The following is a 13,308-nucleotide window of genomic DNA, read 5'->3' as shown; positions in this document are numbered from 1 at the left end:
GGAAAATTCCAACCCAGAGACGACATCACAGCAAGACCATTTCCTTTTCTCTCTTCAGTCTGCCCCCAGGAGACCAGATCAGATGTTCTCCAGCCCCCAACTCTGTAACCCTGCAGCCCCCAACTCTGTAACCCTCCTGCAAACATTTTTATCCTTCCTGCTCTCAATCCCTCTACCACTTTTTGAAGATGATAAAAATGTAAATGGCCTTAGTGGTCGACAAGCCAATAAGAACTCAGCTGGTGAAGCACACAAACCAATCACAGCTGACACGAGGGTATTCAGACCAATCAGAGCTGAGGGTGTGAGCTACAGCAGGCATGGATTGGTGGGTGTGAGGTTGGGGCGAATTACAGGGTGGGGAGGTGTAGAGCTCTAATTAGAATGGTATGTAGGGTAATGTAATTGTAGGCATGCACACACACACACACACACACACACAGAGAACTCACTGCGGATCTGGCGTTTGATCTCCTTGGTAGGGTCCAGCCAGCACTACAGGAAGAAAGCACAAACATGGTGACTTCAACTTTGACAGGTGAAAAACACACACATTCACATTTGCACTCACAATAAAATTATTCTAGTTGTTCCTGTTGAGTAGGCATGACTATTGGCAGGTCTTAATAAACAGTTGGATTGTGTAAAAGTCTGTATTACAAATGACACTGTGTGGAAAGAGAGAGAAAGACAGAGAAAGGCAAACTTGGGGTTAGAGAAAGTTAAAAGAAAATCTCCAGTCCAGTCAAGTCCAACTTCATCCAGTCTAGTCTAGTCTAGTCCAGCCCAGTTTAGTTTAATCCAGTCTAGTGTAGAGTGTAGACTAGTCCAGTCCTAACATTGTGGACAGCTGCAGCTCTGGCCCTCGTCCACCAGACAGACATGGCTGTTATTATCACTGTGGCCTACCAATCCTCACTGTAAACACACACCCACAGACACGCACATACAAGTGCAGACACACACAAAGACACACAGACCCATTCCACACTCGGCACACCACAAACACGCTGCTCTCCTTTCCTTTTGCTCTCTCTTTACTTCCTCTCTCTCCTCCCCTCTGTTGGTTCCTCTGGGTTGTGGCTCCTCTCCACGACAGGGTCACTGTGAGGGTAGTGTCTCCTGCCCCAGTTCGACAGATATGAGCAGAACTTGTGTTCAGGAGAGGAGCAGGTCTGTACCTTCTGGTCAGCGTTGTCTCTGTAGCTCAGGCCGAAGTAGTCCTTCTCCAGCAGGTTAAGGTGCTCACACACCTTGAAGAACAGGATCTGGCCCTTGGCTCGTTTCTGGAGGACAGAGAGAGGAGGGGTCATAACCTGGAGTGGAGTTCTGCTTAACTAGCACCCAGCATAGAACATAGCTCCGCCTGAGATGACAGGGGGATTGAGAAAGAGAGAGATAGGAGAGAGTGAGAAAGATGGGGGAGGGAGACCAATAGAGAAAACAGAGACGGGAGAAGACAGAGAGAACGAGATATGGAGAGAGGAAGAAAGATCTGTAGACAAGAAGAAAAAGAGAGATGGGTGGAGGAGAAAGAGAGAAAGAGATATGGAGAGAGGAAGAAAGATCTGTAGACAAGAAGAAAAAGAGAGATGGGTGGAGGAGAAAGAGAGAAAGAGATATGGAGAGAGGAAGAAAGATCTGTAGACAAGAAGAAAAAGAGAGATGGGTGGAGGAGAAAGAGAGAAAGAGATGGGCGAGCGGGAGGCACTTTAACATGTTCACAGTTATTTTGAACTGCAGAGATGGTGAGGAACACAGTATTCACCCAAAAGGTGTGTGTGTGTGTGTCAGGCTAACAGGAGGTAACTGGCTGAAAGTTCCAGTAAACTCTGGAGAATGCACACCCACAGGGCAAGGGAGGGGCGTGAGCTGACATTTACTCTGTAGATGCACACACACACACACACACCCAGGCATGCACACAAACACGCAAGCACACACACAGGCACGCACACACACATACACACACACACAAGCACACACACACAGGCACACAGTCGGACAGACTAACAGGCAGACAGACAGACAGTGTGCCAGTGTAGCAGGCCCGTGGCCTGGGCGCTGGGCAGTATTAGCGGGCGCAGCAGAACTGGACCAGCCTGGTATTACAGGACAATCAGAACAAAAGCCTGTGGATCTGCTGGGCTGGGTCTGGTCCTGATGGTATTTGGGTTGAATGGCAGCAGGGACAAAGAAAGAACTGATCTGACCCCCCCCCCCCCTCACCACCACCTCCTCCTCAGGGACACATTCCCCAGTCTAGCCTGGAGGGCAATAAACCCCCCCAGTTCTGACCCTGACCTATAGACTGACTGAAGAGGGCACCCAAGACTGATTCTCACCAGCCCACTCTGAGATCTGTCAGACAGTACTGTAAGTACTATAGAAGGAGGTATCAGGATGCCAGATTCAAATAAATATGCTAGGTTGCTATAAATAGGCTAGGTCTCGATGATTTATGAAACCAAGAAAAAATATACTGAGAAGTCATGAACATGTTTAGCATCTAAACTTATATGCAAAAAAAAAAGAAGTCAAACTTGATGCAAGAACAGCTTTTACTTCTTGCCCAACTTATGCATGGGAAAATATGCCTGCAAAGAAGTGCAGCTTTCCCACTTCTGCCATTTTAGGATCGTTTGTGATTTGGTTTTAGTGACATAGGAGTCCTCTTGACTACCCCTAACTTTTCAAAGATTTAGGAGCTGTTTTTTAACGTTAAAATGCTTTAAGAAATTCCCAAAGATTTAATAGTCCTTAAACTAGGACTGACACGCCCGTAATTTTTGAGTTTCTCCTAAATCAAGTTGGGAGATGCATTTAGCTCTCACATGTTTTGGGAAGTCAGTCCCTACTGATCTGCTTGGGTGTTAGTGTGTGTCTTTGTGCGTTTGTGTGATTGGGACTTGTGATAGTTTGTCAACACTATGTCAACACCTTTAGTATACATGCAGACACGCACAAATGCATGTACCCTTCTGACCTGTTTGGATGTGCGAAAATCCACTCACTAAATGGATTGTATTGATCTTGTAAAAGCTATGTGCTGTTCCAGGACTGTTGCTGATTGTTGCCGGACTGTTACTGGCTGTTGCTAGGCTGTTAGGGTGTAACTAGGCTTGGTAATACACTAGGTGCTACGCTAGGTGTTAGAGAAGGGTGCAGGTGCAGGAAGTGTGTAGCTAGGCTAGATGCTACGCTAGGTGTTAGAGAAGGGTGCAGGGGCAGGAAGGGTGTAGCTAGGCTAGATGCTAGCTAGATGCTACGCTAGGTGTTAAAGAAGGATGCAGGTACAGGAAGGTGTAGCTAGGTGCTACCTAGATGCTAGGCTAGGGCTTAGCCTCATTAAGATTCTTCCAGTGGTCCCTGTAACCCAGTGCAGGTCGTTAGTGTTGAGGACCGAGGGCAGCTAAGGATAACATACACACGGTAGTGTGACTTGATGCAGGATGCAGCACCACAACCAGAGGGACTAGTCTGCAGGGTTACATGGAAAGTAGGTCAGCTGAGATTGCTGGCATTTTACTACTGAGCACACACACAGACAGACACACTTCCTCCCAGATGGTGCAGGGTGCTCGGATATGTGACTAGGTGTGACTCTCTAGGCGAGCTTCATGAGGGGGGGTTGTCCTGGTAACACATTTAGTGATGAATAATGCAGTAGGTCAGGCAATGGTGCACACACACACACACACCTGGCCAGACCCAGGATAAAAACAACCAGTCAGACTGTGATCACACTGACACTTTCTTTCCTCCTCCTCTCCCTTCTCTGGGGCTGAGGCTGACCCTGGGTCTGGGGCCTAGTCTGGGGCTGGGGTGGAGCTGGAGCTGTGGGGTCAGGGAGGGGAGACTGAGACTGTGTCTGGGATGGAGCTGTGGGGTTAGGGAGGGGAGACTGAGACTGGGTCTGGGATGGAGCTGTGGGGTTAGGGAGGGGAGACTGAGACTGGGTCTGGGATGGAGCTGTGGGGTTAGGGAGGGGAGACTGAGACTGGGTCTGGGATGGAGCTGTGGGGTTAGGGAGGGGAGACTGAGACTGGGTCTGGGATGGAGCTGTGGGGTTAGGGAGGGGAGACTGAGACTGGGTCTGGGATGGAGCTGTGGGGTTAGGGAGGGGGACAGGCCTCGGGGGACGGGGGTTGGTTTGCTAAAATAAAGTTTTTTCTGTGGAATGCTTTGTTGATCCCTGTCTGTTTGTGAACGCTCCCATGGCACTGAGAGAGAGAGAGAGAGAGAGAGAGAGAGAGAGAGAGAGAGAGAGAGAGAGAGAGAGAGAGAGAGAGAGAGAGAGGGAGGAATGGTGAAAGAGTAACAGAGGTATGCAGAAGGAAAATGGAAAGAGAAAAATGGCAAGAAGGAGCAAAAAGGAAAGATGAAGAGATCGATGAAGAGAGAGGACATAACATGCCATTATAAATATGCCCGTGGCTTCTGGATGAATTAACTTCAACAATGGCTGCTAGTGATGCTGAGCCTTACTGAGGAGGACAAAGCACGGCCTGTTCAAACACCAGAGCAGAGTATTGTAGAGGAGAGTATTGTAGAGCAGAGTATTGTAAAGGAGAGTATTGTAGAGGAGAGTATTGTAGAGGAGAGTATTGTAGAGGAGAGTATTGTAGAGCAGAGTATTGTAGAGCAGAGTATTGTAAAGGAGAGTATTGTAGAGGAGAGTATTGTAGAGGAGAGTATTGTAGAGGAGAGTATTGTAGAGGAGAGTATTGTAGAGTTGAGTATTGTAAAGCAGAGTATTGTAGAGCAGAGTATTGTAGAGGAGAAATTGTAGAGGAGGGTATTGTAGAGGAGAGTATTGTAGAGGAGAGTGTTGTAAAGTTGAGTATTGTAAAGCAGAGTATTGTAGAGCAGATTATTGTAGAGGAGAAATTGTAGAGGAGGGTATTGGAGAGGAGAGTATTGGAGAGGAGAGGAGAGTAGAGTATTGGAGAGTAGAGTATTGTAGAGGACTGTATGCTATAGTACAGCAGAGTAGAGCAGAGGAGAACAGAGTAGAGAAAAACAGAGCAGAGGAGAAGAGAGTTGTGTAGGCCTAAGTACAGTAGAATAGTGCACAGCAGAGCAGAGGCAGACTGTATAAAGTACAGTAGAATAGTGCACAGCAGAGCAGAGGCAGACTGAATAAAGTACAGTAGAATAGTGCACAGCAGAGCACATAGCTGTATAAAGTACAGTCCAATAAAGTCAGGAATAGAGCATAGAGATGACAGCAGATGCTGCAGGTCTAATCTGACAGGAGGGGGAGGGGGGCAACTCAGTTAGGATCCCCCTTTAATACCCTGGGGGGTACACACCCACCCCGCACCCCCACCCCACCCGCCCAGCCACCAGACAACCCCCTGCAGAGTGTGCTCCGCCTTTACCCAGGACATCCCTTCATCACACATCACTGATAAATCAGGAACTGAGTAGGACTCTGATTAGCTTGTTAAATCTCCTAGGGAACCAGTATAAACATCGCAATTATGGAAGTCCCCTCACGCCACACTGCTACAGCTGAGGACACGAAGCAGAGAGGTGAGAGGAGGCCAGCACACAGAGCACACAGCAGCCACGCCCTCTCAGCCCTCGTCCTGTGCAAAACAACATTAGCTATAATGGGATCTCTCCAATATTGACAGCATGTGTGCAAGTGTGTGCATGTTCTCATTTTCATCAATAAGACATTAGCTGCCAGTGGTTCAGCTCACCCACAGCAGTAATCCCCTGCTTCAATCTCTTGTTCTTCCACAGAACATTACATACACACACACTTCTGACCATGATGCTCCATCACAGGAAGACGATTCTGAATCTGACAGCAATGACAACACCAACGTCACTCATGTAGTGTAACCAAGGGCAACGACACAACATCCACAACCACACGTTAACATCCACAACCAACATGCTCGTTGCGAGTATTCCAGAAGTTCCAATCACACAAAAATCCCTTCGTAGCTTGTTCAACGACGGTAGCTGTGTCCCTAGGGTCCCACTCACCTCCACCTCGCAGGGGAACTTGGTTCCGTCCAGCATCATCACGTGACACATGGCCACCTTCATCTTCTTGGTGAGCTTGAGAGGAGACTTGAGGATGGAGTGACCCTCCGGCTTGCAGCTTTTGTCCTCCTCCTTCTTCTCCTCCTTCGCTTCCTCCTCCTTTTCTCGCTCCCCCTCCTCAGGTGGCTTGCTCTCCTCCGCTCCCTTCTCTACACACTCCTCTTTCTCCTCCTTGGCAGGCTGCACACACACACACAAACACACACACACACACACAAAGGATCAATAAGAGAGAGAACCGACCGTCAACATGAACAGAGAGCTCCTAGTCACCAGATCTGCAGTAGTTATACTATCAGAACCAAGTCCTTGCCTTGTAGTGTATGTGTGTCTACATGTCTGTGTGGATGTTTTAGTGAGTTGAACCCTCGGAGAGTTCTATCAAAAAACAAGAGTTTCCATTGGCCAGATGTCTGGGGGTGATGATGTCATGGGAGGAGAGAGGAGGGCGGAGGCCTAACCGGGCCAGGATGATGACCTCACTGCTCAGGATCCCTCTGATCGGATCACAATACTGACCACCACACATAGCAGCTCAGAGACAGGCTCTGGGTCTGGATGGAGGTCCGACACATCAGGGCGGGTAAGTTACATGCTGTGTGTGTGTGTGAGTGCTTGATGAAGTCACTCTGGATAGCAGCATCTGTTGGGCAGTTATGTTTTATTTATTTCAGCTCAGACTGTTCCAAGATTTAGCAGAAATGGGTTCTACAACCCTAAAACAGCCATCTTCTCTTTCTCTAATAGAGCAGCCATCTTCTCTCTCTCTCTCTCTCTCTCTCTCTCTCTCTCTCTCTCTCTCTGTCTCTCTCTTTAGAAGAGCAGTCATCTTACCACTCGCTCTAACAGAGCATCCATCTTGTCTCTGTAACAGAGCATCCATCTTATGTCTCTAACAGAGCAGGGCCCAGCTTGTCAGTATGAGCAAATAGCTTTTGACCTTGGCATATAAAGACAGGGAGGTGGAAGCAGAGAGAGAGAAAGAGAGAGAGAGAGAGAGAGAGAGAGAGAGAGAGAGAGAGAGAGAGAGAGAGAGAGAGAGAGAGAGAGAGAGAGAGAGAGAGAGAGAGAGAAAGGTAGAGAGAACGAGACAAGGAGGTAGAAGAAGAAAGACAGAAAGAGAGGGAGGTAGAGACGGAAAGAGAAGAAGGTTGAGGTAAAGCAAGAAAGGGTAAGAAATAGAACTGGTCCCACAGGAGGAGTCTGGAATCAGGTCATGTGACTACAAGAATTACAGGATCAGGCGTTCACCGACAGATGACTGACAGCTATATCCGATAGAAAGAGCGCAACAGTCGGTTTGTGGATGATCAAACATAGATTAGAATGTTCTAGAATGTGTGTTTCCATAACAACGGCAAAGTACCTGAGTGTCTGCACTGCCTGTGGAGTGGCTCTCCTCCTTCTCTCCTTCCTCTGACTTCACTTCCTCCCTCTCTTCCACTTCCACTCCGTTCACTTCCTGGTTTTCCACTGGGGGTTCTACCGGGGGAGAGGCCTCTCCCACTTCCTGCTCTGGCTCCGCCTTCTCCTCCTCCCCTTCTACTGTGGCCACACCCCCGTCTGTGGGCGTGGTCTCCAGAGGCGTGGCTTCCTTGGGAGTCACTTGGGTCTGGGACTTCTGCTTCTTAAGCCATGGAGGCAGGAAACGAGAGATTCCCTTCTCCTTCACAGGTCCTTCCTTTTCCTTCTCCTCCTCCTTCTTCTTCTCTGGTGTGGTAGCTTCAGGAGCTTCCGGGGTGGTGTTCTCAGAGGGCGCTGCTACTTCCTGGTTTTCCTGCTCAGGGGCGGGGCTGTCGGTGGGTTGGGCGTCAGCTGTTGGAGCTGGCTCCTCCCCTTTCTCCTTCTCGGGCTCCTTCTTCACCTCAGTCTCGGATCCCACCTCTGTTGTCATGGCGACCGTTTACACTGGTAAGGGAGAGAGAGAAAGGTTGTGTTACGCTGGATGTGTACATACACAGATATCACAATAGTCGTATGATAATAGCCGTATCGGGTGCAGCAATACTGTCTACTGTTACACTCTACAGAACCCCTTTATGCATCTCCATGGTAACCTGAGAGGTATAGGACATAATTTAACGACTGGAGCAGAGGTGGGAAAACACTAGTGTGAGTCTACTCGACACACACAGCACGCGCACATACACACACACTCAGCCATAGCAAGTCTTCAACCCAAATATCAGTGACACTGCTAGGTCCTGACACTCATTTGCCATGACAACAGGGCTGGGGGTTTGGTCCATCCTCAGTCTCCCTGCTTCAGGTCAGTATCGACATGACAACGTCGTCTGAACACACAGTTAGGTCACCATGATGAAGGACGTGATAGGAGGCCATATGCAAATGGGTCTTTTCATGACAAGTGTTTACACTATCAAGCCTGGGTTAGAGAGTCTCTCTGATTCAACACTCAGTCAACATGTGTGTGTGTGTGTGTGGGTGTGTGTGAGCATGTGTGTGTGTGTGAGCATGTGTGTGTGTGTGGGGGGGGGGGGGGTTATGAGGTTCACACAGCTCCCTAGAGAACTATATTCTGTGTCCATTCAGGGGTCTATTAATAGAGCAAGATTTTCATGCATGGGAGGAGAGGGAGGAGCGGATGGGAGAGGAGATGAGAGAGGAGAGGATGTGTGTTTGTGCGTCTACTTCCGACAGCCTTCAAACTCCCACCTCAGCCTGTGCTGACCACGTTTACACGGTAGCAACATGCTATCGCAACCTCACTCACCCCTAGCAACAGGCTGTCCTAGCTCCACCCACCCAGGCAGCCTAGCACTGCCCAACTCGTGCAACAGACTAATCCCGCGGCTGTAAATGAAACAGCACCAACTGTCACAACTAATCACACTCCAGCTCACAAAATGTCTTCCTGCTACAGACCCTGACTCATGCTGACACACCCTCGTCTGTGCCGATATCATCAACCATATCAAACAAACACGCTTAAATACACACACTCACATAAGCAGACATACACACTCACACACAAAACAAATATACTGGTGACAGGGGTGTGAGCTTTACAGTGGACAAACCTTTCGTCCAAAATCTTCTGAGATCATGTGACCTGCTTGGGTCATGTGACTGCATTTGTACCTGACAGTTTGTCAGGGTGTAGGTCCTGATCCAGCACCTTCAGCTGGATCAGGACAGTGGGGGTGTGTTTGTGTTAAGTGATGAGGGACAAGAGATTTGGGATTATCCTTAGTCGGATCAAACACCTTTCAACCCTACTGTACACACATGCACACACACATGCACGTGTACAAACACTTCATAACTACACATAACTACTGATGACCCCACAACTGTCGATTCAAACCGAGATGTTCTGAGAACAAATGCTCTCCTAAAGAACAAGGAGTCCTTCCTGGTTTTCATCAATGAATGAAAGAGAGAGAGAGAGAGAGAGAGAGAGAGAGAGAGAGAGAGAGCAGGTCAGAGTTAGTCACGCTCTGCCTTGGCTTTCTCTCAACCACACATAGGGCAGCCTCTCCCTCTCTCTTTTTCTCTCCCTAACCTTATGTCACCCCCTCCCATGGCCCCTTCTCTCTTTTTCTCCTCTATCTCTCTCTCTCTCTCTGCTCTGTCTCCTCCCACCTCCTCTCCCTCCAGTTCCCACAGAGCTCCAGGACAATAGGACTACCATGCTCTCAGTCTCTCACTGGCTAGAAAACACTCCTCCAGCCTGTGTGTGTGACTGTGCGTGTGTGTAACTGTGTGTGTGTGTGTGTGTGTGTGAAGGGACTGGGAATGGACATTTCCATGCCCCTGCTCTCTGTAGCCAATAGTACACCCCCCCCCCTCCTCCCGTAAGTCTATGTCTATGTAGGTTATGCTATAAAGTGAAGTGTTTTTGTGTGAGTGCGTGTGTGTGTGTGTGTAAATGTGTTTATTGGGTGTCCTCTCTATGTACGGTATAAGTGAAATGTTTATGAGGCTGGTTACGTAAGGCTGTTGTACCATCTGTAGCCTGTCCCACTAGCTTCCTGCCTGATGAGGAATCTCCAGCTTATACAATCCTCATCCTCTCCAACAGCACCCTGCTCTGGGTGCTGTCCCCTCTCCCCTCATCCTCTCCAACAGCACCCTACTCTGGGTGCTATCCCCTCTCCCCTCATCCTCTCCAACAGCACCCTGCTCTGGGTGCTATCCCCTCTCCCCTCATCCTCTCCAACAGCACCCTGCTCTGGGTGCTGTCCCCTCTCCCCTCATCCTCTCCAACAGCACCCTGCTCTGGGTGCTGTCCCCTCTCCCCTCATCCTCTCCAACAGCACCCTGCTCTGGGTGCTGTCCCCTCTCCCCTCATCCTCTCCAACAGCACCCTGCTCTGGGTGCTGTCCCCTCTCCCCTCATCCTCTCCAACAGCACCCTGCTCTGGGTGCTGTCCCCTGATCCCTCTAAGGCCACCTCGTGCTGGGATACACTTTCTCAAAACCTTCTCACACTGTTGTTTTTAAGCCTACTGGGCCTAATTAAACTACTGTCTACCCAGTCTCCTTCCGCTGACAATGAACCTGTCTCCTGCTAAGTGATGGATGACTATGCTAGCTCACTAGCATTGAGGTAACTGAGGGGATGGCTATGGTAAACACCTTGCACTAGTTTGCATTGCTAGCTCCTCTAGTTAGCACTCTCGCTTATTAGCTCTTCAAGTTAATATAGTTAGGTCCTACATACAGCACAGATCGCTTCTAGAGCACACATTGCTTGTTCCTAAAGTTAGCATAGCTATGTTCTTTAACACATACACACAGCTAGGTCTGGATACTGCCTGCTTGGTGAGAACTCGCAAGGGAGGACAGAGGGCTTGTTTTTCTAACCGTCTGTGTGTGTGTCTGCAAGTTGTTTTGCTAGCTCTGTGTGTGTGTCTGTTTGTGTGTCTGTGTGTGTGTCTCTTCTAAAGGATCTACCCCCCCCCCCCCCCGCACAACCTAATAAAAACACAAACACGCACGCATCAGTGATATCACTAGATGTGTTGTATGTGTGTGTGCAAGCTAAAGCACAGGGTAAACAGAATTCACAGCAGCACCACATGTGTGATCCTGTCTGCACGCACGCATGCACGCACGCACACACACACGCACGCACACACACACACACACACACACACACTTACAGTACACACAGATGAAAGGAATGCAGTGAGTGAGCGGTCACCTGAAGCAGGCCACATAAAACAGACAGGACCTGACAATGACACGCCATAAAGAGGCAGCGAGCATACCCTTCTCACACCGCTGGTGGAGGTAAACTGAGCACCTGTTCCCCTCACCAGCTCAGAATCTGCAGCCCACTGCTGGACAATATGGATCTAAACATTACTGAATTTATAAAATCATATATAAATCTGTGTCCCCTGTTGCTTTAGAGAATGCTACAGCCAGGTCTACAGTCTCTCCCCTATCTTTCTCTCAAACATGTCTGTGTCCAATCTCATGACCCTTATTCAACACCTATTGTAATCAGCTGACAACACATTCTATAACATATAACATAATCACATTTGACATAAAACCCATGAGCCAATCTGAAAAACAGACAGGCAGCGAGACAGACGGACAGCTAGACAGGCAGGCAGCTAGAAAGGCGGACAAGCAGTCAGACAGGCAGCTAGACAAACAGGCAGCTCGAGCCTGTTTTTGTGAAGGGCTGTGGTCCGACTAGCTCGGTGATCTTGCAGCCCTATCCCTTCTTGCAGTTATTATATATCTGTGTCTGAGATATACCTTACCGTGATCTCTCTCCCTGCAGCACTGCCTTGTCCTCCGCAACCTTCCCTCTTCACCTCTCCTTCCTGCTCTCCCTCTCCCCCTCCTCTCTCTCTGCTGAGTCCTGTGCTCGCTCAGCCTCCTGCTGTTTTACACACTGTCATTACCACTCTGTCTCTCTACAGCCCTGGAGAATGAGGCCGGGGCAGAGAGAGAGGGGAAGGGAGGAGAGGAGGAGAGAGTGGTAGGGATGGGAGAGGGGATTGTGAGAAAGAGAGGGATGAAAAAAAGAGTTCAATAGAGACCGAGAGAGAGAGAGAGAGAGAGAGAGAGAGAGAGAGAGAGAGAGAGAGAGAGAGAGGAGAAGAAGAAGAAGAAGAAGAAGAAAAAAAAAGTGAGAATCGGGGGAGTTAATGAGGGCTATGGAACCAAAGGGGCATAGAGGTATAGTGAAAGAGAACAGGAGAGGGAGAGAGGAAAGAGAGGAGAGAAATAGGAGAGGAGGAGAAGCCAATCCCTCCAGCTTGTGAATGTGCCTAGACATGGTACAACCGCACTCCAGATCCTCCTAAGGCTGGTGGTGGCTTCAAAGCACAGGACGTTCATTCATTCACGACCTGGGCCAATCCTCCTGGTCTAGTCAGAGAGCAAGACCCTGCCCCCTTACAGACGACTGCTGTCCGGGTTTTAGAGGGCGTTGCTAAGCAACCTCAAGTCCCTGGTGGAGCATGTGGTTACCTGGGCGATGGGAGGAAGAGGAGGAGGAGCAGGCCAGCCTCGCTGCTGTTGCTGTACAACCTAGTTTATACTACTAAAGTTACATGGTGGGTTTACATGATCACTCGCTGACAGTGCGATGCCTGGCAATGTTGATATACTGTGCAGCAGCATAAGTAAAGCAGGAGGTTAAGTGGTCACTGTTTACTGGTCTGTTACACAGAGTGATGCATGTTTCTAATGGCCTACTGTCAGTCAACAGTATATCCTCCCCAGAACTCTTACAAAACCAACCATTACCATAACCCCAAACGTTTAGAACACTGGTCCTTAACCCTTTACTTAAATCCCAACTTTCCTAAACTATCCCCACACTGGCCTCCCTCCCCTAGCTAACCTTGCATGGCAGCTTGCTGGGGTCATGTAGAGGGTGCTTTTACCATGTCAACATGCTCACATTTTGTTGGTCTCCGAAATTACTCTCATAGGCCCCTTTCATTGCTGTGGCAACAGGCTCCACCCCGTGTGATGACCTCTGACCTGCAGTCAGCAGCCAGGATCTCCGGACCCCGCATCCCCACTAGAAACCCACCGTACGACACCATGACACCAAGAACTGGCTGTGCTTGCCATGGGAGAGATGTGTGGTGGGATTAGGTCAGCCTGTGTGTGTGTATGCGTGTGTGTGTTTGTGTGTGTGTGTGTGTGTGTGGGGGGGGGGGGGGGGTACAGGGAGGGTCTGAGTGAAGATGATGTCATGCCTGGTGCTTCAGTTGAGGGCGCTTCCCTGTTCTCCCTCCGCTGTGTT

At 49.2% G+C, this 13,308-nt stretch overlaps 1 protein-coding gene across 1 annotated transcript in view; it reads right to left on the bottom strand.

The window, feature by feature from the left end:
* The window catches only part of epb41l2 (erythrocyte membrane protein band 4.1 like 2), a 29,935-nt gene extending 17,907 nt beyond the window's left edge, over positions 1 to 12,028 (bottom strand). Inside the window, exons 1-5 of the mRNA XM_062467086.1 lie at positions 11,807 to 12,028; positions 7,430 to 7,971; positions 6,004 to 6,243; positions 1,182 to 1,286; positions 453 to 495 (exon numbers count right to left, since the gene is read on the bottom strand). Of these exons, the coding sequence (XP_062323070.1) occupies positions 453 to 495; positions 1,182 to 1,286; positions 6,004 to 6,243; positions 7,430 to 7,957 (916 nt within the window). The 5' untranslated portion in view covers positions 7,958 to 7,971; positions 11,807 to 12,028. The remainder of the gene's footprint in view (positions 1 to 452; positions 496 to 1,181; positions 1,287 to 6,003; positions 6,244 to 7,429; positions 7,972 to 11,806) is intronic.
* Between the last annotated feature and the right edge of the window lie 1,280 nt (positions 12,029 to 13,308).

This window comes from Osmerus eperlanus, chromosome 8, assembly GCF_963692335.1.
Source record: "Osmerus eperlanus chromosome 8, fOsmEpe2.1, whole genome shotgun sequence".
Classification (NCBI taxonomy): domain Eukaryota; kingdom Metazoa; phylum Chordata; class Actinopteri; order Osmeriformes; family Osmeridae; genus Osmerus; species Osmerus eperlanus.
The sequence above is the reverse complement of the archived record's forward strand: the minus strand, read 5'-3'. Positions and strand labels throughout refer to the sequence as shown.